This window comes from Anas platyrhynchos, chromosome 2, assembly GCF_047663525.1.
Source record: "Anas platyrhynchos isolate ZD024472 breed Pekin duck chromosome 2, IASCAAS_PekinDuck_T2T, whole genome shotgun sequence".
NCBI classification, from domain to species: Eukaryota; Metazoa; Chordata; class Aves; order Anseriformes; family Anatidae; genus Anas; species Anas platyrhynchos.
In genome coordinates this window covers 75409865-75435435 of record NC_092588.1, presented here as the reverse complement: position 1 = coordinate 75435435, position 25571 = coordinate 75409865, and the positions used below count along the sequence as shown (strand labels likewise).

Below are 25571 nucleotides of genomic sequence, written 5' to 3'. Positions count from 1 at the left end.
AATTATTCCAATTCTCATCAATTTTGATAAAAAAACTCAAATAACTACACAAGTATTTGTGCTATACTTCAACTATTTTATGATGTCAGGTTAGAACTCACACTGAAAGACTACAAACAATATAACCCTGCACAAACTAAGATGACAGTCTTCTTAGCTCATACTGCAGTGTGTAAATTAATTCCCTTTTCCAGTCTTACATACTAGATTGTATCATTCTCATACATACACTGCTATAGGAACCTGTACGAATATTTACTTTCCCACGCTTCTGATTCCCTTTTACTGCTTTCACTTTTAGGATTACGAAAAATGAAAGCTCTGAAGATGACAAGGAGAAACAACAGTCCAGCAAAGGGATACAGAGAAACTGAGCATCTCAGGCTTTTACTTCTACCCCGAATTACTGTATTAAGAACTATCACCATTCCTGAGAACTCGCTCTTGCCAGTTTTGAGGTCTCAGGAGGAATGAATTCAAACACACAGTACTTTCACTGCTTCCGGACATCTCTGCATTTGTAACAAGATCAAACAGTCATTTTAGCTCACTCTGTGGTCTAACTAAGCTCCAAAGGACTCAAGAGTTCAAAGCTGACTTTCCTATGGGATTAGAGGCATGTAACAAGAAAGTAAAAGAGAAGCAATAACTGCATTTTTTGGCTATTTTGCATTCAGTTTTGTCTATAACCTTCATTTTTGCCTATACTGCCTTCAATGGTGACCTCAGATGTCTTTTCCAACCTATGATAACCCACTCTGCATACTACTGTAGACCAGACATATCCCTAAACGAAAAGCATAATGATTTTCTCTCTTCTCCTCATTTCTATACAAACCAACATATTAAAAAACTGCAAAAAGATTTATCAGGACATGCACTACCCTCAACAACAATCAGAAAGTGTTAACCTAAGGCCCTTTCAAAAAAAATAAAAAAAGACTCATCAGATACTGGGAAGGGCAAAAATGAGAAAGATAGGCAGAGGCCTCAAATTCTTCAGTGAGAACAGGAGAAAAGTCAGATGAAAAAAACATAACTACAACTCCTACAGACAGGAAATTCATGACTTCGAAGCCATGTGTTTTTTATTTTGAATGTTTTATGAGATTACAGTACACAGTTTATCATGTTTTCTAAAATAGCTTTCTTTAAAAGAGAAGTTTTAATAGCCCCTTTTCAATAGGAAACATGAAGGAATCCCTCTGAGTACTGTAACGAGCTACAGCGCTTATGAATTAACTCAGAACATAATCAACTTGAAGAGAACAACACAGGAGAACTTTTGGACCAGTAATGTTCTTTTCAAAGATCCAAATTCTTTCCCTCTGTTTTATCTACTAGTAAGTACTTCCTGTGACACTTAACTCACCACGACCGCAAAAACTAACAACTAAAGATTTGGCAATTCCAAGTTAGGCAGCATGACTTAGCAAGGAAGATACTAGAAATAGGTTTGAGACACAAATTAAATTCCCAGATCTCCGTCTCACTTGCTCTGGAAAGTCATTCACCTTCTATTCTGTTAGTCTCCAATCTGAAAAACACATTCCAAGCTACTGAAAAACCATCTATATGACAACTTTGGTGATTATTCTTATTATTCAGCTGTTCTTAAATTTAAAGAAAAGATGTAGGTATTTCAGAGTTATCAGCTATGAAAAAGCCTTAATTTCATAGCAAATAAAAGCTTGCCAATTAACCTCTGATATTTAATTTTAATCTGTAGTTGTCAGAACGAAAGAACTCAAGTGTATTCCTACATTCTTGTTAGAAAAGTTATAGTTTATAGTGAATTAAAATTTACATTATGATTCTTTTTACTTTATTCTGATCTCATTTGTTTCAGTAACTAAATGCTCAAATCACTGGTTTGGTATTGTGAGCTTTACTTTAAAGGGAAAATATCCTATCTACAGTATGGCTTCAGTTTTTAAAGCTCTAGGTCTTTTGCCAAGAAAGACCACTTCAAAAAAAAAAAAAAAGGCATCATAACCAACCTACTTTTATGATGCTAATTAAGAGCAAGTGAAATTTTGCTTCCAGTATCTCTTCAAGACTATAAAATGATCTACCTTGCACGTAAAATAATGCTGCTTCTACACGAACTTGTGTCAAATTAACAGCACAAATGAGCCTGACCATTGTATTCAGGAAGATAGTAGCAGAGGTGAATCAGGCAAAATTAAGGCACAGCGAAGGACTGTTATTCTCCAATGTCACTCGAGGTGCAACATACAAACAGAACTGAAACTGAACCACAATCTAATGCCTCTCAGGAGGATCTCAAAAAATATACATTTCTAAATTTGTTAGCACCACCTCCCCCCCCATTTTTTATTTAAAAAATAATTCAGACTAATTTAGTGGTATGAACTAAGTAAAGCTGTTCAGTATTTGTCTAGGACACAAAATTTGACAACTTTACAGAGCCAGCTGCATTCTTCCCACCTTCTCCTTCCAGTTTTGAGCTCCAAAAATGGATTCTTGATCTAAGAAGTGATGTGACTGTATCTAAGGAAAACTATAAAAAGAAACGTACCCAACTCTTTCCTAATTGCTCACCAATGAAATTCCACAAGGTTCCTCCTTTAATTTACCAGTATTCCAAAAATGCTATTTCCTTTGATCTAGCTGACATCATTATATTTTTGCTAGATTTCCTATTTCAAACTAAACACTTAAAGGAATTAAATGATAATGCTAAAAGCAATGAAGATTTATTATTTGTATTCTGAGTGCATTTGTGGTTCTATTTTTAAAAGTCACAACATCTATTTAGCTTTAAAATCAGGCTGAATTATTACTTTACAAAGAAATAACTTTTTTAAACTAAGAGCAAATGATACTTACCAAACACAAGTATGAACAATGTATTTAAAGATACCACCCAAAAGACATGTTCCTGCGAGGAGTATGGGGGAGGAAGGGAAGAAGAAAATAGTACATAAATGTCAGTCATTTTAAAAAAAGCGACTTCACTTTCTTGTTTTTATCTAAACATATTTTAATTCTCTCTTATTACCAGAACTTGCATATCTCATGTTAGGGCAGATTATGAAAACATCCGTTTTTTTTTCATAGATACCTACCTGGATAAGAACGTTAGCATTTGGCTTTAACATTTTTATTTTTACAGAAAAATCTTTAATTTTAAAATCAATATAAATTGCTCCCTTTAAAAGCAGTTACACAAAATATATGTGAATATTCATTTTATAAATAAGAAAAGTTTCTTTTGAATTTTAACAATTAGTTCGTAAAAAGAAACCTATCAACAAAACTGACAGCACTATTATAAAACTTTTAGCTAAGATGTGAACTCAGCTGTAAGTACACTGGAATTTTAATTATTACTGAGATCAATTACTAATGATGTAAGCTACTTTATTTCAAACATGAGATGTTTATTCACTCAATTATCTAGTAAATACATTAATATTTAAGAATTCTATTTCTTTCGCACACAAAATAAAGCAAAAATTACACTGCTGGAAGACAGCAAAACTCATTGTTCCCTTTAAAATAGAAAAGGCTTCTGTTTTTAAAATAGAGATCTATCAGATGATACCTGACGAATGTAACTGTGATGAGTTAAAGTTTGTTGCCATTGACTCTGCACTCCCTTCCCTCTGAACTCAACGTTTGGTATCCCCAGCAATCAGGTGGGATGGGCAGCAGAGACAATCTTAGAAGTAAACTGCAAGAAACTGCCCACTAGATGATATGCATTGTACATAAGAGTTTGTCAAGGAGATAATCAACATGAGTTCACCGACAGACAAGTGTTAAAAAGCCAGTTTTTAAGGAATGCTTTGCTCAATTCTCTTAACCAGAAAAAAAAAATTGAATCAATTCAAAAGATATAATTTTCATTAGGCTAATTACTGTGAAGATCTTAAAAAAGATTTAATACTGATATCAATTAAAATAACATGCAACAGGGAAAAAAATCTAGGGGGTAAAAAAAAAAAAGCCAACAAAGTCAAGAAACATAACTAAATATTTTACATTTTAAAATCTGGTGTATACCAAAAAAAAAAAAAAAAAAAAAATCACTGATGCTATTTTGTTGGTATTAAAGCAAACTAGAGAAGGCAAAACGAGGGCACTACTTCACTACTTCAATAATAACAAAGTGAAACTCCTAAAAATATACAATTTGCTTGGTCATGATATCATATGAAGATCTCTTTAAAGAATATACGTTAAATGAAAATGAGGACTTCAAAGAGAATGATTACATTAAAAAAAGTTTGTTTTTTTTTTTTTTTTTTTTTTTGTTGTTTTTTTTTTTTTTTTAAAGACAAGCTTGTTATAGAAATTCTTGAAATGCAGGATTTTACTTACTAAAAAAACCAGGGATCCATCAAGCCCAAGCATCTGTGAAGATAAGGAAGTTATCTTTATTCATCAGAAAAGTGCAAGTAACATGTCTAATATTGGCATCACAGAAGCCTTTTACACTCTAATTTTAATGTCCAATAGTCAAGAGTTTTTCTATTGCTCACTCAACAGAATCCAGAGACAAATTCTTAATGATAAAGGTCATTATTTATTAATCATTCTCATTAAATACAGTATACTTAGTTGATGAAAGGCAGTGATAACCATATAGACTATCTTAATATATATGTACCTATATATGACAAACCACCCACATAACCACCTAATTTATAAGGCTACTTCTATCCAAGATCTTATAAATACAAAGTCTTTGTTAAACTCTATAAGAAATTTTAGTGTTTAAACTGCTATTTAAAAGTCACCTAAACAATACAGTATTAAAACAAGAAACAATTTTATTTTGCTTCCTGGTTTCAAAATATGACCTTATGTTTCACTGAGAGAAGTGGAAGAGTATTATTTTTACCTTCAATGCAAAAAGTAACTAGTAACTGGATAATGTTGCTATTCCGTATGCTACTAAATTTAGAACAGAATTAGTTTACAGCTAGGGAAGACAGGAAACAAATCCACCATCGTTCTGCACAGCTCTTAGAGGAAGCATCCACAGAACTGCCAAAAATAGGATATCTATTTCTCCACACTTCAAGGTTTTTCTACTATTTTAGTCCTGACACTCATATGATTACTGCTATAAAGTTCCAGGCTCAAAGCTAATTTGTTCCAGGGTTTTGTGCTACAAGTTGTACATACTGTACCAAGTAAACAAAGACGCAGAGAGATTTTTGAAAATTCAGAAAGCTTGCACGTTATTTTCACAAGATGAAACAGCAGAGAACCCGTCCCCCCATTTTTGATATTACATGTTAACTAGAGATCTATTGCCTATGCCAGCAATAGGATTAGAAATGGTTCTGCAACTTTCCTAAAATTTATTTCTATATTCATGGAGAGACATCAAAATATTTCCCATTAGGAATATATCAGCATTTCCTAGAACATAAGTTCAAAAATAAGACTTCCCTCTTGATGTACGCAATAAAAGGTTTCAGAAACCTGAGTGTATGTATATTCTTTTTCATTGAATATCTTTCAAAACAAGATAAGCATCTTTCCATTAGATATATGCAAAGATCATGACCTGTCCCTGACATGACTTTGGCTGGGATAGAATTAGTTTTCTTCATACAGGCTTATATGATGCTGTATTTTGGATTTTTGATGAAAATAGTGGTGATAGCACGCTGATGGTTTTAGTTGATGCAGAGCAGTGCTTACGGAGTCAAAGAATTTTCTGCTTCTCGTGCTGCCCTGCCAGCAAGGAGGCTGGGGGTGCACAAGAAGCTGGAAGGGGATGCAACCAGCACAGCTGACTCAAACTCCTCAAACAGATAAATCCATACCATACGTCATGCTTAGCAATAACAGCCAACTGGAAAAAGGTGGAAGGTGGGGACATTCAGAGTGATGATGTTTGTCTTCTCAAGAAGACATCATGCATTAATGACGAGCCTTGCTTTCCTGGGAGTGGTTGAACACCTGCCTGCTGATGGGAAACAGCAACAAATTCCTTGGTTTGCTCTGCTTGTCTGCATGGCTTTTGCTTTACCTAGTAAGCTGTCTTTATCTCAGCCCATCAGTTCATGCACTTTCCCTATTCTCCCCCCCACTCCACCTGGGGGTTGTGAGTGAGTGGCTGTTTGGTACTTAGCTGCTTGTCCCTTGAGATGTAACTTGAATTTCTTGACCTTGTTCAAGGCAACAACTGTAACAAACAACTGTCTGCCTTGGGCACTAGTGGTAACGGTAAACGAAATGAAGCCGTTTCATCTATCTTCAGGTAGATTTTGTTGTGTGCAGTGAGCTTTGAGCTCAGATATTGATCTAAGCCACAAAAAGTAGTTCTTGAGCCTCTACACTGCTGCCTGATTACAGCGTACATCTCACATCTAACTATGGGACCTCTGATCCATAAACAAAAGAGAAGCAGTATTATATTAAAATGCTCCATCATTTTTTATGAAGTATATCTGTGTTTTTCAAATACATAAATAAAGTACCTAACCAAAATTTCAGGTTTCTTTAGTAGTTTTGATGTTATTGATGCTTTCATGAATATAAAAGCAAGTATTAAACTGTAATCAACAACGCAACGTGCTGTTCATTTGATCTAGCATCTTTAATGTGAACTGTAATTGATTTCTAAACCTCACCAAACTGAAGACTTCAGAGAGGTCTCTGCTAATAGATTTTAAGCTGTTACCGAACTACACATTAATGAAATGACTTTTTGATATTTAAGGGGTATAATAATATTTTATTTCTAATACAATGACCTTTTCAGGTTTGTAAAGGACTCTTACTACCAGTTTTCACACTAGAGAACAGTATCCAAATATATCCCTGATGGATTTTATTACAGAAATACTGCAAATCATTTCAAGTATAAATCAGAGAGAAATATGTAGAAATAAGTCACGGAAGTTACTCTTACTCACTCGCTCCCAAGTAAGCTCTTCTGCTGCTCGATCCCATTCCAAAGCATTCCAGTTCATGTCATCTGAGGAGACAAGAACCATTTTTACAGCTGCCAGACTCACCCCAAACCAGATTCAACTACTCCATGCTATGCTTTAAATGAACAAAAGGGCTTACGTGCGTAACGTTCAACTCACAAATGCTGATAGCTTTTCAGCAAGCAAATGCTTTAATACTCAAAAGAAAAATATGAAATTTGCAAAACCAAAAGGTAAATAATAAGAAGTGGGAAGTTATACAATTAGCTTCCTCGAGTTACGACAGCTTGATTTTCAAGTTTCATTTATATTTAAAAAAAATTAGAACATTACTGTTTTGAGTCACCTGTTACCTTGTGCTCCATTGTTTGCATCTGCTGCATCTTCTACTACAGCATCTTCTTCATCTTCATTATCCTCCTCTTCTTCATCTACTTGTTCTTCTTGAATTTCAGGGTTCTCGCCTACAACTGCATTCTCAGCAGCTGGGTTAGCAGGTTGATCAAGCACGGCATTTTCGACACCACCATTTGCAACAGCCTGAGCCTGCAGAAACAGGTGACTAGCACTCAGTTAAATTGATTATACTCTCTATACTTTATTTTGTATCCAGGAAAAACAAGAAGTGTAACAAATAGTATTCAGTTATTTAGGTAAGCATCAAGAAGCAACAATTTATCTCTTAAAAAAAAAGAAAAGAGACATTCAAGACTTCTTCACAGAAGAGCTGAGGTTGGGAGTAGCCTCTAGAGGTCATCTAGTCATCCCACCTACTTAAATCAGCTACAGCAGGTTGCTCAGTGCTGTTTACATACGGTTTTTGGTAACTCCACCACCTCTCTAGGCAGCCTGTTTCAGCAGCAGATTGCCCTTACAGTAAAAAAGGCATTATGTAATTTCTATTTTGATTTGTGCCTATTACTTTTTGTTCTGTCACTCAATACTACAAGACGACTCTGCCTCCATATTCTACACCCTCTGATCAAGGACCTATACACACTAACAAGGCCCAGCCTGAGCGTTTTTTATTCACATCAACATATTTCCTGAATTTATTATGAACTATTGGGCAGTTAAGTTTTACCTCATTTTGTTGACCAACACCATTGAGTGGCTGCTGCTGATTTTGTTCCAACCACTGTGGTGCTCCTCCATGGACAATCTGTTCACGTAACCAAACAAGGCTGATAAATGCACACAGAGTGCATGTCACCACAAAACAACCTTGCAGACAGTCAGCCAGTAAGTTCTCCCTGATAAAGAGAGAAAAACATTAATTATAAATTTATTTTGCTTATTAAGACTGCACTTAGTCATTGTTAACTACCACAGATATTCCTAGTTCAAATCAACAAAAACATATATTTATGTGAAAAGTTGATTTTATTAGTTTATCTAGGTAAAGAAACTATGCAGATGTAATTTTATTTAGTTTTTAAAAAATCTGTTCAAAGGAGGTTTCATTTAGGAAGGTTCTAAGTACCTGTATAAAAATGATCTTAAGTGCCAAGATAAACACTGATTTGGAAAACGTTGTATTTCCCTCTAGTTTGGCTTTCAAAATTAAATTACTGTTTAAACAGAAATATTCCTCAGAAACAGGTGGTGACACAAGATGAAGAGAAGCTTCAAGTGTAGCTCAGGAAAAACTATTTCCAAGGTATGCAAATGAAATACAATTGTCACTAAGTAAGCTAAATTGCTGTATCAAAGTTATTTCTTCTAGATATAGAATCTGGATTCAATACAATAAAAGATCTGTCTAAATGGCAAGATGCATAATTTCATCCACTGAAACATTTTATCTGCTGAGCTACCCTAACCAAACAAATGGAACTGCTGGGTTTGCCTTTGACTCTACTTTTCAGGTAGTCTTTTACACCAGACATTTACTGTTCCACAATGCACTTTAAAAATCCTAATCTATCAAGTCGTATCTAACTGTAAAGCAGGAGCAAAACAAAGTTCAGTTAGCTAGCTGAAACTAGGCTCCAAATAATGCAATAGGTACTTAAATTGACTTAAATAACCCTCATGCCTATTCAGGGTATCCCTTCCCAATTATTTCCACCCTTGCATTACTCTTTAGCCCCAGTGAATTTGCTCAGGGAACAGTCTGATGACACTAATTCATTTAAAATAAGGAAGAAATATGCTATCACTGTACTTTGCCATTCCCCTGTGAAGTATCAGCCTGACTCTCCACGCAGCCACACAAACACTTTTGCCTGCACGACACGGTGAATACCACAGGGACCAGAAACGAAAAGATGACATGGAGATGCTATGGAAATAGACTCTGTCAAAGAAATATGTGTCAAATCTTAATAGTGTGTGAAACTTTGAATCCTTTATTCTCTCCCTAAATATAGATTCCATAGGCTGTAAGAGACGTGCTCAAGTGAGCATCTCTCCCGACTATCAAAAATTAATGAAATGTAACACGCCCCAGTGCCTAAAAATCAAACAGCTCAACTGCAGGTAATTTAAAGAAAAAAATGAGATGAGTTATCTAAACAGGACAGGACATTCATTCAGCATCTGCTGAACTTGCAAGTGATTCTAATCAAACCGAGTTTCACTTCCTCAGGTTCAAGAGAATGAAAAAAAAACAGATCTAAGAAAAAAACTGAAATTCTGTTGTATTGATAATTTAGTAATTCTTTAAATTATATGGATTTAAAAAAGACAAAAAGGGACAATACACAATAATGTATGGTGACTGAAACATTAAAAAATAAATGCTACCTAAAATGCAAACAGATAAAAAAACTATCACATGAGAAATTCAGGACAGATAAAATTCAGAATATAAAAATGGAGCAAAGCAAACAGTATACCACTGTTATACATAGTAATATATACTAATATTCTACTATGTAGCAGTGGGTTTATACTGTTATAAAATCTTGTAGCATTGGGTTTATACTGTTATACAATCTTGTAGAAGTACTTAAAGGAGATCATTATTATTATTATTATTTTTAATAATTAAACAATTTTGCCACATAAGTTTTCTTAACATCACATATAAATCTTCAACCCACTAACCAGGACCCATTTTATAAAGCCAGCTTTCCATCTCCAAAGCTGTCGAGTAACAGAACTTCAAATTGAAATGATTTGTGCTGTAAAGCAGAGGGCCAAACATCCCATTATGCAAAGGGAAATGGACAGTTCCTAGTGTAAGACCATGGAAGAGAAAAAGCTGGAAGAGGAGGACACTGAGGGACCATTTTCACCGTTATCTGATGAGGAAGGCAATTTGTAACAAACTGGTGAAGTACTTACGTTGACAGAATATCTAATGGCAGTGTCAGTAGTGAGCTCACAGAGCCAGTAAACAAGCACTTGTAGATACGACCTGCAAAACAGAAACACAAGCATGGTATGAAGTTGTTTCTGGTTATGACCTCATTTGGGAAGGATCACAGGTACCTTCTTTTCACCTGACTTTCTAAATAACTTGTAGCACAAACAAAAACCTTAACTTCTGGTGTGTCAGCTGAACTCAAGACCACATATGACACATAGAACAAAGCCGTACTTGATGAGGTGACATTAAAAGAACTGCCGTGCTGTTAGACCCAATATTCAATTAGACCTGTCTCCACCAACACTGGTCACATCAACAAATGCCTAAGGAAGAGTATGGAAACGGGTTAAAGGTACTTGCAGCAATACTTCCTCAGTACATTCTCACATGTTTCACTGCCAAAATACCTGTGCTAATTAATCCTTGCTGGATTTCTTTCCTACTGATTTGTTCAATCGTATTTTGAACCTGCATATGCATTTTGTATCACGATAACAAAATGGTGAAACTCTTGGGTATGTGTTTCAGATCACTGCTTTGTCACTTAATACTAGTTCATGTTAGCTTTTTACTGCCATTTTTCAGTCTCAATCTTAAAACGAGTTTACCCATATGTATAGCCTACTTCAGAATCAGCCATGGAAAGACTTGAAAATATTTTTTGTTTTGGTCTAGGGCAGTTTGTAATCTTGTTTACTCCATGTCCAGAGAAGTTCTTTTTCTTGCACAGAAAGGACAGGCTACAGAAACAGGATCACCTTTTTACAGCTGACCTCGGTACTGTGCTACTTTCGAACTAAGCCAGCATCAGCTACTACTAGGAGCACAGAACATACTGAGAAACTGTCTAGGGATGTTCATTTACTGGCTTCCTGCTCTTTTGTTCAAGGGGTACTCTGTTTGTCGAGATGCCTTTCCAATCATTTCCTTCACTGAACACTATATTCCTTTTCCCTTCTTTTTCATCCTCTTGGTATTTCTACCTTGTTGAAATGTTTGTATTTGAAAAGTAAATTTCAAACTAGATATTGCAGCAACTTAAAACTTCCTCCCTTTTTCTGCCAAATTCTTTTACTATCTATAGGCCTTTAGTTGATTTTTCTATGCAGTTTCACTGCTCACTTTATGTATGACTATAAAGAACTATAATGTTCATACCAACAGAAAATTTGCACTTTCATTTTTAATTGTTAGAAAAAATAAGACAATTCTTCTAGCCAAATGTTAATAAGGAGTATCAAATTAAAACTTCCATGAAGATTTAAGAGATGATAATTGAAGATGCATTTTACGGAAACAAAAGTTTAAAAGCCCCTTTATGCATTTTGTCCTATCTCAACACCTTAAATGCATTGCAGGGCTGGCTCAAGAGTCAAATAGCTAGAATTTCTGAGTGAAAGTAAGTTGGATATGTCTTTGAACTATTTGTTTGTTGTTTTTTTTCTTTTTTTGGCCACACAAAGTATTTCTGCAGCAAGCAACACGTTCTTCTGTATATAAATGTTACAAGGCAAAAAATTTATACTTACATGCAGTAAGAGGTACTACTCCCAACCATGCAAAGGCCACAAGTGTATAATGAAACCAGTATCGTATTGCTGTGCCAATACTTGTAACCAGTCCAGCAAAGATGTCTTGGATTGGAAGCCGTGAAGGCATATCTGGGGAATAAACTGCGTAGAAAAGGCACTTATGAAACAGCTTTTCCTTTAAAGAAGCATTTATGTAAAAGTCCTGCCAACTACAAAATGTTTGTACTTGACAAAAAGCCTACTGTAAGAAAAAGCATATTCTATAGATTCCCAACAGATCACTGCAAACAAATAACAAAAAACTTCATGACACATTTGTTACACTGTGTACCGAGTTCAATAGGAAAATTAATAGGTTCCATGCTAGCTTTTATCTAAGAGTTTTCTTCGTAGCTTTATTACATCAATGGCAGAGTCTAATTATCTCAAAATAAGGTCATGCCTGCAAGAAAAAGCAGATGCTGAATTCAGTAGTCCTCCAACTCAATATTACCTGAAAGAGATCTCTTAATTACAAATCTAGTTCCAACAAAAGAGCACATGGAACAAGATAAATTACAAATTTTGCATTCTGTCAATTTATTTGTGCTAGATAATTTAGATTCCACTTGCAAACTAACAGCACAAAATCTAGCAAAGTGAAAGCACAGGAAAAAAAAAAAACAGGAAAAAATGAAGGCAACCAATTAAGTATCTACAGATGTTGAAATTTATGTAGAAAGGCTTTTACTTTCAATGGATATAAATTTATAGTAAGGAACATGAGGCAAGTCTTTCAGTCTACACAGACACTTAAAATAGTAAACTTTCTCAACATTTTTTAAGTCAACAAAAATGTATTACAAAAATCCCACCATATTCAAAAGCCAAGAAAAAGGGTGACAAGGTTTTTTCTTTTGCTTTCACTTTTATTACCACAGTCAGTACATAAAAAGTTGCCTGATAGGTCATTAACCTTGAGCATATCTTCACTTTTATCAAATTACCTCTGATATCTCTATATGTAACCTATCCTTCCCCAAATGCTATGAAAATATGAAATGATATTTTTCAGATTACAGACACTGATTGCCTGAAGTTTTCGTTATGTATTAAACAATTAGATGAAATCTACTTCTAATAACTTCATTACATTTAAATAGCTTCTACACACTAATATGGATGCCAAGAAGTCTTAATGTACGGTATCGATACCGGACTTGAACGAAGAAGATAAACTACAGTTAAGTGTACAGACACTGCTGCCTGGATGTTTAAAGGTTATGTTAAGAACAGCTGAACTTGGAGACTTCAATATATTTAACCACTAAACTTTTTTTTTTTTAATTAAAAAAAAAACTTGACATACTTTTAACCACATAAACAATGTCATTTTTTAAGAACGATAAGGGATTTTTTCCTTTCCTTCTCATGCAATCCTTTGACTTAAAAGTCTGAGAAACACTGCTTCATGAAATCTACCTGCATCCCCCTTTTCTCTAATGAACATCCCTTCTACCTGCATTCTTAATCACCCTTTTACTAATCTCAGAGAGAAAGCCCCGACGTGAACAGAGACCTTTTTTCTCTCCAGTGATATTTCCCTGAGTTTCTGTATTGTAAAGAGAAGAAGGGAACACAGCAGAGCAGTATCAATATACCAAAGAATGTGGAGTTTGGTGCATTCCAACAATATGTGGATTGTATCTGACTGAAGTAACAGCAAAAGAGTAAGACAAACAGTAACTGGTTTTAAATTTCAAAGAAAAAGGACTAAAATATAATATGCTAGGGAAGCACAGGTGTGAGAACACAGAATAGCAATTCAAAAGTAGGGCACGTGTTTTGATGTCTGCCAATTTACAATTTGGTAGTACCATAGAAAATACTAGTTAAAGACTTGCTAGCAAACACTCAGCTCATACTGAACCAACATTCTTGATAATTTAAAAAGCGGATGAGCAGACATTTGTTAGGGGTACTGAAAGAGCAGTTACCTGATGTGCATGTGTCACAGATTTATTATGTCACTCAGACAAAACTGAACTCAGCAGATACTCTGAAGCTTACTTTTTTCATTTTTCAAAAAACATATTTTGATCAATTCTTTGGAACTCCAAAAGAGGCTACAACAACATATTAACTAAGCATTAATGATCTAATTGTTAGGGAGAAGTTAGAATGGCTAAACAATAAAAACAAAAAATGTGTTTTAGGAATTACTCCAAACTCATACATTACAGTTCCCTCTGTGAGTGAAGATGCCCATCCTCAGTAAAGTTCAGTAAAGCTGCAGTGGCTATAAATGCTAGTAATTCTACATACCAATTTTTCTAAAGGCTTTAGGATTATTACTCAGCATTCAGATAAATGCTGAGTTTAGCTCCTACTCAGAGGAGACAAGCTACATTTCTCCAAATCTTAACAGTTTGGTGATTCTCGATGATGCCAGGAGCTGGGTAGGTGGGTGCAGAGAGCAGGGTTGTATTTCTCTGCTTTGCCACACCTCAGAATATGTAAAGCTTCTACTGCTATTTTGAGCTCATTTCAACTTTTCTTCCCCTTTGAGCCATCCAAACAGAAAGGTACAACAAACAGTAGTCCAGGAAGCTAACAAACTAAAGGGTGCTTAGTCACCTCCCTATTTCCATACACGTTTGTTGAAATTATCCCTATCTAGTATTTTCATTCCTGTTTTACTGAGGTCTCTCCAAATCATGTCTACCAAATAAAGCCAGAGAAAAAGCCTACTTTCGTTACTGCCTCCTAGTATCAACTTCTGCAATTCTAAAGTTTCCCAATTTTGTACCTCACGTTTGGGGTGTGTGTGTGCATATAAATCTCAGGTGGATTTGTGTTAATCCCGATTCACAGAGCAAACAGAAAAAGACTGTGGGCAGCTGCTGAGTAACTACCACCCCAAATTCCACTACTTCAAAAGGAGTCAAGAACCATGCTGAGAAGATAGAACTCTTCCTGTACCATTCAGGTAGGTGTAAACATGTAAAAATTCCTAGCACTACAGGAACCCCTGCTGTGCAAACATCTGCAGCACTGAAGTTTTCTGCCAATGATTTTCACAGGCAATCACCCCTGCTTGTGTCTGTCACTTGTATGTTTTTATCTCCACATTCCACTTCTCACCACCAGTATAAGGCCCAAGACTTTGCCCTATTTACATCCTTCATCTATCTCCTTCTCATACTTGTCCTCCCATTCCTTCCTCCATCTCTTAATTCCCATCCCAATATCTTTCCTAAAACAGTTTGAGAAGTTATTTTACCACAGTTCCTCCAGAGAAAGATTTCTCTACTGGAGGACAACTGAAGCAGTATTTTTTTCTATTACAGTTCTAGCTTGCAATTCAGATTTTGGCTGAGCATGAGTTTTCACAGCTTTAGCTCAGCTTTTTTCAGCTGTCAATGACATGGGAGAACAACCAGAAGCTTCTTGGACTCTTAGGTCACAACTGTGCACTCTAACAGCTATTTTACTTGCAGAGCTTGCAGCTATTTTACTTGCAGAGCACTAATTTTTTTTTTCCTCCCTGCAATTCTGACATTTTCAGTAATACAAATATAAATTTTCCTTCTCCAAAACAGACAGCTCATGCCAGTAATCTTATAATGGGTACTACACTGACACCAATAAAGTCGGAAAAATACAAGGCAGTCTTTAGAAATTTTCCTTCTCCTAGAAAAAAAAAAAAAAAGTAAGAAGGCAGACAACGATTAGACAATTACTTTTCAGGGAAGCAAGCTATCAATAAATTTCAGCTGGCAAAAAATCCACAACAGAAAAGTGGAAAAGAATTCCCAACGCTCTAGCTAACCAAAGTGACTGATACTTTCAGAATTATTGCAGGAAGCATTCTTAGCATTCCCAATTTCCTCTGAGGCTATTTAGCAGAAGCACCACACAACTGTGTTTTGACAAACACAATAGGGGTAATCTGCTGAATCTAAGTAATTCCCTGTAAACTTACCAAGAAATAAAACAAACTAACACTTTCCATTTAACCTCTCCTTCCCAGCCTGTTCCAAGCACCAGAAGTTAATCCAAAAGAAAAACTACACTGCACACACAATTTTCCTTCCAAGGAGATACAGAAATTATTAGCCCTGATGTGGGCAGTACAGAAAGAAGCTCTCATCAGAGCAGTGTCTAAGCAATAAAAGCATATACAGGTATTCAAAAAAGACTGTTATGATGACGTAAAGCATAACAATATTATAAAAACAGGTAACCTCAGACTTCACATTTATTACTTGTATTACAAAAAAAAAAAAAAAAAAAGGCTGGGGGAAGCAGCAGCAGTACAATCCCTGCACAAACCTACTTCCACAAAGAATCATCAGCAATTTTAAACTGATACCAAAGTGACTGTCCAAGAATCTCCCTGTGTCCTAAGGGCTTACTCCCAGTGAATTAGAACAGGTTGTGCAGGTTTAAGCAAGCTACAAGCTTGTTCACCTCCCCCATTTATGGCTAGTTCTGACACAAGGTAGTAAGCCGCTGATTTGTGAAGCATGCAAACAGTTGCAGAGAACTTAGATATACGATCATTACAAGCTAATAAAGTACAATGGAGAGTTATCTGTGGTTTTCATGCTGTTGGCCAGCAGGATTCAGAAAATGCAAATCTTTCCCTAGAAGGAATTAATGATCCTGAATGTTTTTGTTTTGTTTTTTCCAGTTTATATTATACCTACGGTTTTCATGCCTCCTACGAGTTTCTTCCTACTACACATCATCTTACTGTTCACTGAGGGAAGCAGAGCTGCATAAAGAAAAGCAACAATCTTCAGACATATGCTGTATCCAAAAAAAATAAATAAATCACTATTTATTACGACGGCTCAAATGGTTTTAACAGTTTTATTTTTCCTCACAGCTGTCACAACGCAATTGTATCCCATTTCATTTCTCACTCTTTTCCCATCTGAGTCAGCCTATTTATCTGCCCATAACCTAAGCAGATGCGTGCCCAGCATGGAAGAAAGCAGAACATCCTACTTTGCTTAGATAAAACTGTCACTTAGCATACTTCATAGAATCTCCACACTTCAATGGTCCTCTTATGCACAGATTTCCCACCTACCCTTACTTTCGCAAGTCATTTATATACCACCTCAATCATCCTTGTGCCCTGACCATGACAGTCTATATACATCAGAGTAAAAACAGGTACGTTTTACATTCCTGAGATGTACGCACAGATTTTACTCCAGACACCCAATGCAAAATGAGAAAAACGTCACCCCTTCTCATGCAAGCCACAGCCCTAACACAATGTCTGAAATTAACAATCTCATGAATTTCAACTTCATGTTCTTTGTGCACCCTGCAGCTGTCAGCAGATAAATCCCATACCCATGTGTAGTATTTTGTGTTTCAGAAGTTTGTTTTTCCAAACTAGACTATCTAGATAGGTTGAGGATATGGGCTACTGTGTTAGTCTGTCCAAATGACCAGATAAAAGAATTGTTCCATTATATCCTTCCATGAAATCTTAATTACCGTAGATAACGAGCCCAAGAAAACAGGTCACTCACTTTAGTATAATCATATAACATTTCACAGATCATTTTGTATAAAGTTAAAGATCCAGCAGTTTGGAGCTTAATAAATGAAGTACTACTACAAACAACATGCAATTACTAAGCAATGCTCTTGCATAAGCTACTTAAGAACACGAATATACAATTACATTTTAACAGTTTTGCAGTGATACCTGTTTTTCTTTGCCATAGTCTATGAACCTTGAATCCTTCCACATTACGCTAGACATGCTAGTCACATCCAGAAGGTTTTAAGAGAATCTAAAGAAGTATAAAGCTTAATGGATTAATTAGAAAAACAAGCAAACAACCTTATATATTCAGTGTGGAGATTCTCAGTCTGCTACAGGACCACTCAGGAGTTCATTCTATATGATTCACAGGAATAAATAGTTCCTGAGACAGCAAACTTTGATACTAACAGTTACATGTGTTTGCAACTTTCTGTTTAAATGGCTTTAAAATGGCTTTTTTTTCAGTTTAAATTATTTTAAACTAAAAGAGGGTAGATTTAGATTAGATATAGGCAGAAGTTCTTCACAATGAGGGCGGTGATGCCCTGGAACAGACTGCCCAGAGAAGCTGTGGATGCCCCACCCCTGGAGGTGTTCCAGGCCAGGTTGGATGGGGCTTTGGGTAACCTGGTTTGGTGGGAGGTGTCCCTGCCCATGGCAGGGGGGTTAGAACTGGGTGATCTCTAAGGTCCCTGCCAACCCAAACCATTCTGTGATTCTCACATATGAACAAAGGCGGGAAGCAAGAAAGAGAAAGAACAGTAACAAATTAGGATTACAACAATACAAACAAAAAACTCCAAGTGTACACAAACCTTGAATTAGTAGCTTTCCATGCATAAATCAAAAGCTTATTTCAGATTATGATTTATAAACTGAAGAACACCTTCCATTTTACCACCTTTGTATTTACTAAGCTTGAAGTGTCACATCTACCACTTATCAGCAATGCAGCTGCTTAGAAAGCAAAGGGATCAACCCATCCAGATCTGTAGCCGAGTATCAGACTAGTCTACCTCTGTATTTGTATTTCTGAAGATATTTATGTTAATGTTATGTTCTACAGAATAGAAACTGTCTCCTCATGGGAAATAGAGCTTCATTTTTCATGGATCAGTGCCTATGAATATTTAGTGTGACATCAAGAAAAGTACATCTCAGCACATCACAAAGAGGAAAGTACGTATGTGGGGAGGAAAAGAATATAGAACAGCTGCTTTTCAAAATCTCAGGAAGAAAATGTACAAGTTAAAAACAAACAAACCCCATGGCATCATTCAAAAATACAACTATTAAAAAATAGCTTTGGATGAACTCATAATTTGAAGAACAGCAAAAAATGAATGAATTTTAAAATATATAAACTTAAGCTTCAAAGTGTGCATTTGAAAATCAGGCCACTTGCCTACATGGCCAGACACTTTAGAGAATGACGCTATTATTCAAAAGAAAAATCAGTTCTTTGTGCCCCTTCCAAGATGCGGGCTGAACCTCCTACTCTCGTCTTCCTTTCCTTACGAAGGCTAACAAACCCAGCAGTCCAGGTGCTAAACAAGTCCCAAGATGTTATAGAATGTAAAGATAGTGAAGGAAGTAAAGAATACACACACCAGGAATATTTTTGAATACTCCACACACTCTCTTACACTAGCAAAGGATCATTTTTGCCAGAATGACAGTAACAGCCTCAATAAGCAAATCAAGCCAAACTAAAAGAGGACTGGTTGGTATTACTGCAAAATTACATTTCCTCAACTTAGTGCCTGCCAGTTGAAGCACGGATACTGATTACACATGTGCTTATTCCACCACATGCCACGGTAAATTAACTGCTAAGTGTTTTAAACCTGGCACGGTTATAGGCCAGATCCATCTTCATTTTGGATGACAGGCATATGCATCAACCGCAACTCCAATTCCATCTCTGCCTTGCCATTCTCCCTCCAGCATCTGTGACTATTTCCCAGATCCCACAAGCAGATCCAGTTTCCAAACTGCACATCCAGATTACCCTCCAAATGCAGAGGGATAACAGAGACTAAGGACAGTGTCATTGCATGCATTTTATGTGTGAGGGAAATGATGAAACAAGACATGCTGTGTAGAGGAGCAGAGAAGTCTATGCTAAGTACCCGACACTGCACAGGGTGGTAGCATGTCTAGTAGAAAAAAAAAAAAAAGCTTTTTTTTTTTTTGTTTGTTTCTAATTTGTGCAATGTGGGAAGCCAAGAAGAAAACCACTGAGTGTGCTAAGTCTGGGGAGCAACCAGTGTGTGACACAGGAAGATAAACAAACCCTTGCTAAAGGCTGAACAGGGAGGATCCTTTTAACTGGGACCAGCCGCACTGAAAGGGAGCTTTAATTTTGACCATAACAAACACCTAAAATACTCAAACCTCAACATCTTTCCCGACTCAAGACTGCTTTTACAGTGCAGATACTGATCAGTCAAAAAAAAAATTATACATTTTGCACTATGAAAAGCCAAGTTCAGCAATTGTGAAGAATAAAACGGCACAAATGAGCTTAATGAGAAAAATATGTAGCATACACAAGAATCACTTTACCCGTTCAACAGTTAATAACTTGGCAATACTAAATAATGAGCCTAGCCTGTCACAAGGCTAAAGGGCCCCGCTGAGTTCTACTACTGTTGGTCAAAATATAATTAAGAGTCCTATTGGGAACTATTTAGAGATGTAGTCATTTTGATGACTAAGGTATTCAGCCAAATCTAACATAACAGGTGATGTAACACCGGGTAAACACTGTACCTTGAGTGCAATGCAAGTGGAGTAATTATTGTTTACATTATCTATCAAAACCATTTGAAGTGAAACTGACAGAAGTCATGAAGCAGTGTTGCAGGCAGGCAGTTCAAAGGTAATGGGAAGCTGTGTTTCAAACTGGAATTTTGCTGTGATTTCACCTCAACGTTCAGAGGTCCAAACGCTCAAATTTATCAATAAAGTGAAAACATACCATCCACTGTAATGCTGACTACAGAAGAACAGGACTGAGGCAGTTAGGAAATATATGAAAAAAGACTTCTATTACGGCTCGCATAACATTATGAAAGCATCGTATTACTTAACCAGTCTGCAATAATAAGGGCTGCAATTCAAACAAGAATTCAGAAATTAAACAATTACTTTGGGTCTAGCATGCTGAATGAAAAGACTTCATAAATACTAAGAGAAAAAGAAATGAAGTTCTGAAGAAATAGAACCAGTGAAACATACTTACTTGGTGTGAAAGCAAATCTGTGCTTACATAATTCACAGTACTCTTTTCTGCTGTGTTTAAGCCACTGAACTAAGCTGCAACAAAAAGTCATCCCATTAATACATGCTATTGCATCTCTCTCCCCTTTTCCCTCCATTACAAAACCCACACCAATTCTCTACCCTCAAACATAAAGAATACCGGTATTAGCAGGGAGGACTTAAACTAGCATACTTATCATGTCCATTTAGGCCACAGAAGTTTCAAAAGTGAAAAAGATGAGCTGACTATGAGTAACAATGACATATCTTCAATTACTTAACTTACACAAAGAATGTACATCGTCAGTAACGTAAGTCACCGAAAAGGCCAACACCTCAGAGCATGTATCCTCACAGACACCAATCCTTAAACATTTCAAGATATGACACACATGCACACAATGAAGATTTAAAACCACTGTATTCATGAAAGAATGACTATTAAAATACAATCAAAAAGAGCGTGTGCATATGTGTGTGTGTGTTACAGACCAGAATTAGTTTTCATTTTAGCATTTCCCTAACAGACCGTATACCTCAAAATTTTGTTCATTTTGTTTTTTTGGTATGAGGTCAGGTATTCGTTTTCATTTAGAATTATAAGCAGATAGAAAAAAATCTGCATACTGATTTGCCTGCTTATAGTTTTCTGCAGATGTGTGAGCAAAACTGTCGTCTGGAAACACATAACTATTAGTACTTCCTTTTTGTATACAATTACTACATTCTTTGTGAACTATAATTAGCCATCGTGTTAAAAAAATAACCAACCAATCAACCTGCTCTTTAAAACTGATGTGCTGCCTCTGAAAATTTGCTTTTCTTACTTGTTAACATGAAGGCTTAGGAGGTACCATTTTTAGAAATATGTTAATGCATTTAATTAAAAAAAATGAACAAACAAAAAAAGACAGAACTTACCATTCCTGATGAATAAATTTAATACTGCCAGTACACACACATGGATGATACAGGGGTTTCTCCGGAGTTCCTTCAGACCGACAGACTCTGCATATATCTGCTGAACAGGACATAGAGCTTATTACTCTTCTGCTTAAAGAACTCATGTTTACCAAACAAATTATACACGACAGAAACTTTGCCGTGTAGCAAGATGAAGCCAAAGTAACTTAAAGTGAAAAAGTCTGGGAGATAGATTTCATCTGGTGGAAGACTCAGAGACAACCAGAAAAAAAAAAAAAAAAAAAAAAAAAGAACATTATAGAACATTATCTCCCTGTTCATCTCATTCAAAACAAACAAACTAACAAAAACCACCGTCTTATTATATATTTAAGATTTCTAGCATATACACACCAATATGTAGGGCTACTCTGCATAAAAATAGAAATTAATACTAGTAATATATCTGAAACACCATCTAGATTGTTAAGGATAGTCCCCCTGCACGTGGCTATAAACTTCAAAATGGAGTAATTCCATCCAAGTTTTGAACAAGTTAAACAGAGGCTGAGCAGAAGGGATTTACCAATGATTAACAATTACTTAAGACATTTACCACTGTTGAACCTTACACGCATGTTCCTTTGTGCTCTTTGATGACAGGAAAAGCAAACCAAATACAACAAATGTGAATAGGTACTTTGTAAGCTTGCTACTTCAGCTGAGTGAGGCCACCAGAAGCACATTCAGCACCACATCGGTGCTGCTACAAGCACGCACAAGGAGTACTTCCACCAGAGCTGTACCAAGCAACATCATGCTGCTGCCAACACCACGAGCCCCTGGTTTTCCCCAAGAAGCAAAGGATTCCTTTTTCTCGCAGAGGGTTCCTGCAGGTGACTGCCCACAGCAGCTCTCTCCAGCTTACAGCCAGGGGTAGAACCTCAAGCTGCTGTAGCCCCACCTTCCTCCAGCACTCTTAACAGGGCTACTTCCCCACGGCAGGTTGACAACCTGACAGGCTAGAGCAGCCTTGTAAAGGGTCTGGCCAGCACTAGGGCCAGCACCAAACATATGGGGGGGGGGCAGAAGGAAAATGTGGGAACCAGCAGCTACACTGGCTTAAGCTGGCGTGACATTGCTGCCTTAAGGATGCTCTTTGACACCACAGAGAGCAATTTAAAGCATATTCCCTGGCAGACCCCCAGAGCTCTCTCAACCAACCCACTCATTAATGGTCCATTGGCTTTCTCAGCAGAAACTGTTGGGAAGAGCAGAGCTTTCTTTAGTGAAAATAGATGAATTCTTTATTAGGGAAAGGATTTCCTTCCTCTGTTAGCTTACTGAAGTAAGTTAGGCCTAAATCTTAGGTTTTCAAAGGATACAAGAACTTCTAGATATTCTCACTTATTTGGGTTTACCAAACAAACACAAAACAAGTAACAATCTGTACTGTTAAGCAACACAACTTCAAATCAACAAACCCTGTTGATGGTCAGCATGTCAAACTATTCGCCTTAAAACCCATACACTGTCACTTTCAGGGAGATTTCCAGTGTGTAACAGACACTGCTTTTCTACTTGCACACACACTCGGCATCCTGTTAGTCATGTATGCGTTCAGGAAATAATGACCTTGGGTAATACAGTTCTTTCTTGAGAACATTCCTCTGCCCATCACATTTCTCTAATGAAATGTTCACCACTGTAACATCCAAAACTGAAGATCAGGCTATTTAGCAAAGAAATGATTTAGCTAGAAAGAAGCAGGGGCACCTGTCATCAGCAGACGCTGCTATCTGGTGCTGTCAGGTGCTACAGAGGAACAGCTCCCACATCAGGTCCAAGGCAAAGAAGCTGCCCCTTAGGGCTGCCCATTACTACCCTTAACTGCCTCTCTTTTCTGAACTCTTACCATCCAGTCAGTTCTCTGCTAACTCTACAACACAGCTCAGTCAACCACCAAACCTACCAGAAACCAAGGGCCATCATCAATGAGCCAATATCATCATTAACAGGTTACCAACAGTTACAAAAAGTCCATTGGAAACATACAGCAGAAGCTGGGGCTCTGCCACACGATAAAGAACCTGGCTTTCCTTTTCCTTAAGGCACAAAGTCTTTTCAGCTGCTAGTGTTTAAAGCTTTCTAATCTTGGGAAGTCTCTCTGGTGCTTTGGCAAGTGCTATGAAATTCTAATAGTGGGAACTGAAGTCTGAAACCCCAGCAGAAGTCACCATGTCCCAGCAGTATTTATGGACAGTGACCGTGAATCCTACGTACTTACAATACTATTTTTGAGCTTTTTTTAAGGGTAACACTGACAAGAGCATAATACTAAATGTAAGGTGTTGTATACAGTAATAATAAATGCATATACTAAATATATTAAAAAAAAAAAAAAAAAAAAACAACACAGAAAAGTCTAAACTCCAAAACTTCAAGTGCAGGGCATAGCACTAAGGTTTAATTAATGAAGACAATGCCCTAAAATGTAACTAGCAACCCCGCTTTGTCCTCTCCTCCTGGTCTTGCCACTGCTCACCAGATCATGTCCTGTAGAAGCACATGCGACCAAAGGCTACCAGGTTTAACAGCCTGCTACAAATGATCAACTACATTTTTTGGCTTACATCCACCGAGATGCATTTACCAACTACTGGAACGGTGGGAACTCAACTTGTCCTTGCTGAGAATGCACTTCACAGTTTGCTATGAACCAGGTTTTCTGGACGACTAGATGCCCAATACACAAAATCTCAATTTAATCAGTACATGTAACAGTGGGACTACAGAGGCTCAGGAGTTGCGGCAGTTGTGGAAATTGTTAGATTTTAAGCACACAAATATTTTGATAAACCACCGGTTTCCACAAGTACCCAGTTTGTTTACAGTGTGACCCAATGGACACTCTGCAAAGACGTTGACTTATTTCAACCACTGTTTCCCTTTCAGTTCTCTCAAGTTGGGAAATAAGTGACGGTAGATAAACAGCTCCGCTGAAAATGGTGCCTCATCAGCAGATGCCAAGAAGCTATTTATTCCTTGGAACTACCCAGCTACCACAACGCGTATTTGTGGGTATTGCTTGGGATGACAAGCAGCGCTCCTGTGCTGCCGAGAAGCACGGTGCAGCTCCTTTATTTGTTTGGGTTTATGATGAAAGGTCTGCGCTGCCAGCTCCAGCCGCACAGCTCCTCACCATCAGCTGGGCTGCACAAGGGCACTGAAGCAATGTTAACGCTTGGCTTCAAGCCACGCAGTACCCCCAGACGGGAACTACGCGTTACAAACACATCGCTGCAATCTTTCGGACAACTTTTTCAACGCGAGGTACTCATCTCTTGTAAAACAGAGAGGGAACCACCTGGGCTCCTGCCTCGCTTTATATTTTGGGTATTCCGGGCAGGCTGTAGAGCAGCTAAGCGCGGCGTTACCCTTAGCAGAAGCAAGCACTAGAGGGATAAAGGCAGGGCGGCGAGGGCCGGGGGCAGCGCCTCGCACACCCGCCAGGCTGCGGGGCCAGCCCCGCCGGGGCCCCGCGCGTCTTCCGCGCTCATCCCGTGCCCGGCGGCCCCTCAGGGCCCCGCTGCCGATCCGGGCCGCTCCCGCAGCGCCCCCCGGCCCCACACGGGCGGTGATGGCGGCGGTTACCACTACGGTGACTGTTACATAAGGGCAGCCCCCCCCTCCTCCCCCCCCTCCGCCCGCCGCCATTTCGCGTCGCGCCCCCCGCAGCCACCGGGCACGGGCACGGAGCCGGGAGGAGGGGGGGGGGGGGGAGCCCCGTCAGCTCCACCCCCCCCACACACTCGCTCGCTGCCGGTCCCGCTCCCGGTCCGCTCGCCCTCCTCCCGATCCCCTTCACCCCGTCCCGGCCGTGCCCGGCTGTCGGTGAGGGCGGCGGGGAGCACTGCGGAGAAAGCGGCGGGGATCGCGGTACCTTCCTCGGCGGTCTCCATCTTGTGCGGCTGACGCAGCGCCGGCCGGCCGGGTGGCGTGACCCGCGGCGGGCGGGGCGGGGCGCGGCGAAGGGAGGGGAGAGCGCCCCGCTCAGCCGCCACGGAGGGCTGGAG

The 25571-nt window shown here is 38.0% G+C and overlaps 1 protein-coding gene across 2 annotated transcripts in view; it reads right to left on the bottom strand.

Annotated features, from left to right (window-relative positions):
- Positions 1-25571, bottom strand: part of MARCHF6 (membrane associated ring-CH-type finger 6) — a 45697-nt gene extending 20126 nt beyond the window's left edge. The window contains exons 1-10 of one of the 2 annotated variants that reach the window (XM_027451739.3): positions 25439-25571; positions 21514-21610; positions 20573-20646; positions 11769-11912; positions 10215-10287; positions 8008-8176; positions 7277-7469; positions 6906-6967; positions 4351-4383; positions 2854-2905 (exon numbers count right to left, since the gene is read on the bottom strand). In XM_027451739.3, coding sequence (XP_027307540.1) covers positions 2854-2905; positions 4351-4383; positions 6906-6967; positions 7277-7469; positions 8008-8176; positions 10215-10287; positions 11769-11912; positions 20573-20646; positions 21514-21610; positions 25439-25457 — 916 coding nt within the window. In that variant the 5' untranslated portion in view covers positions 25458-25571. Of the gene's footprint in view, positions 1-2853; positions 2906-4350; positions 4384-6905; positions 6968-7276; positions 7470-8007; positions 8177-10214; positions 10288-11768; positions 11913-20572; positions 20647-21513; positions 21614-25438 lie in introns of both variants that reach the window. The other variant, XM_027451738.3, reaches the window with a different exon arrangement.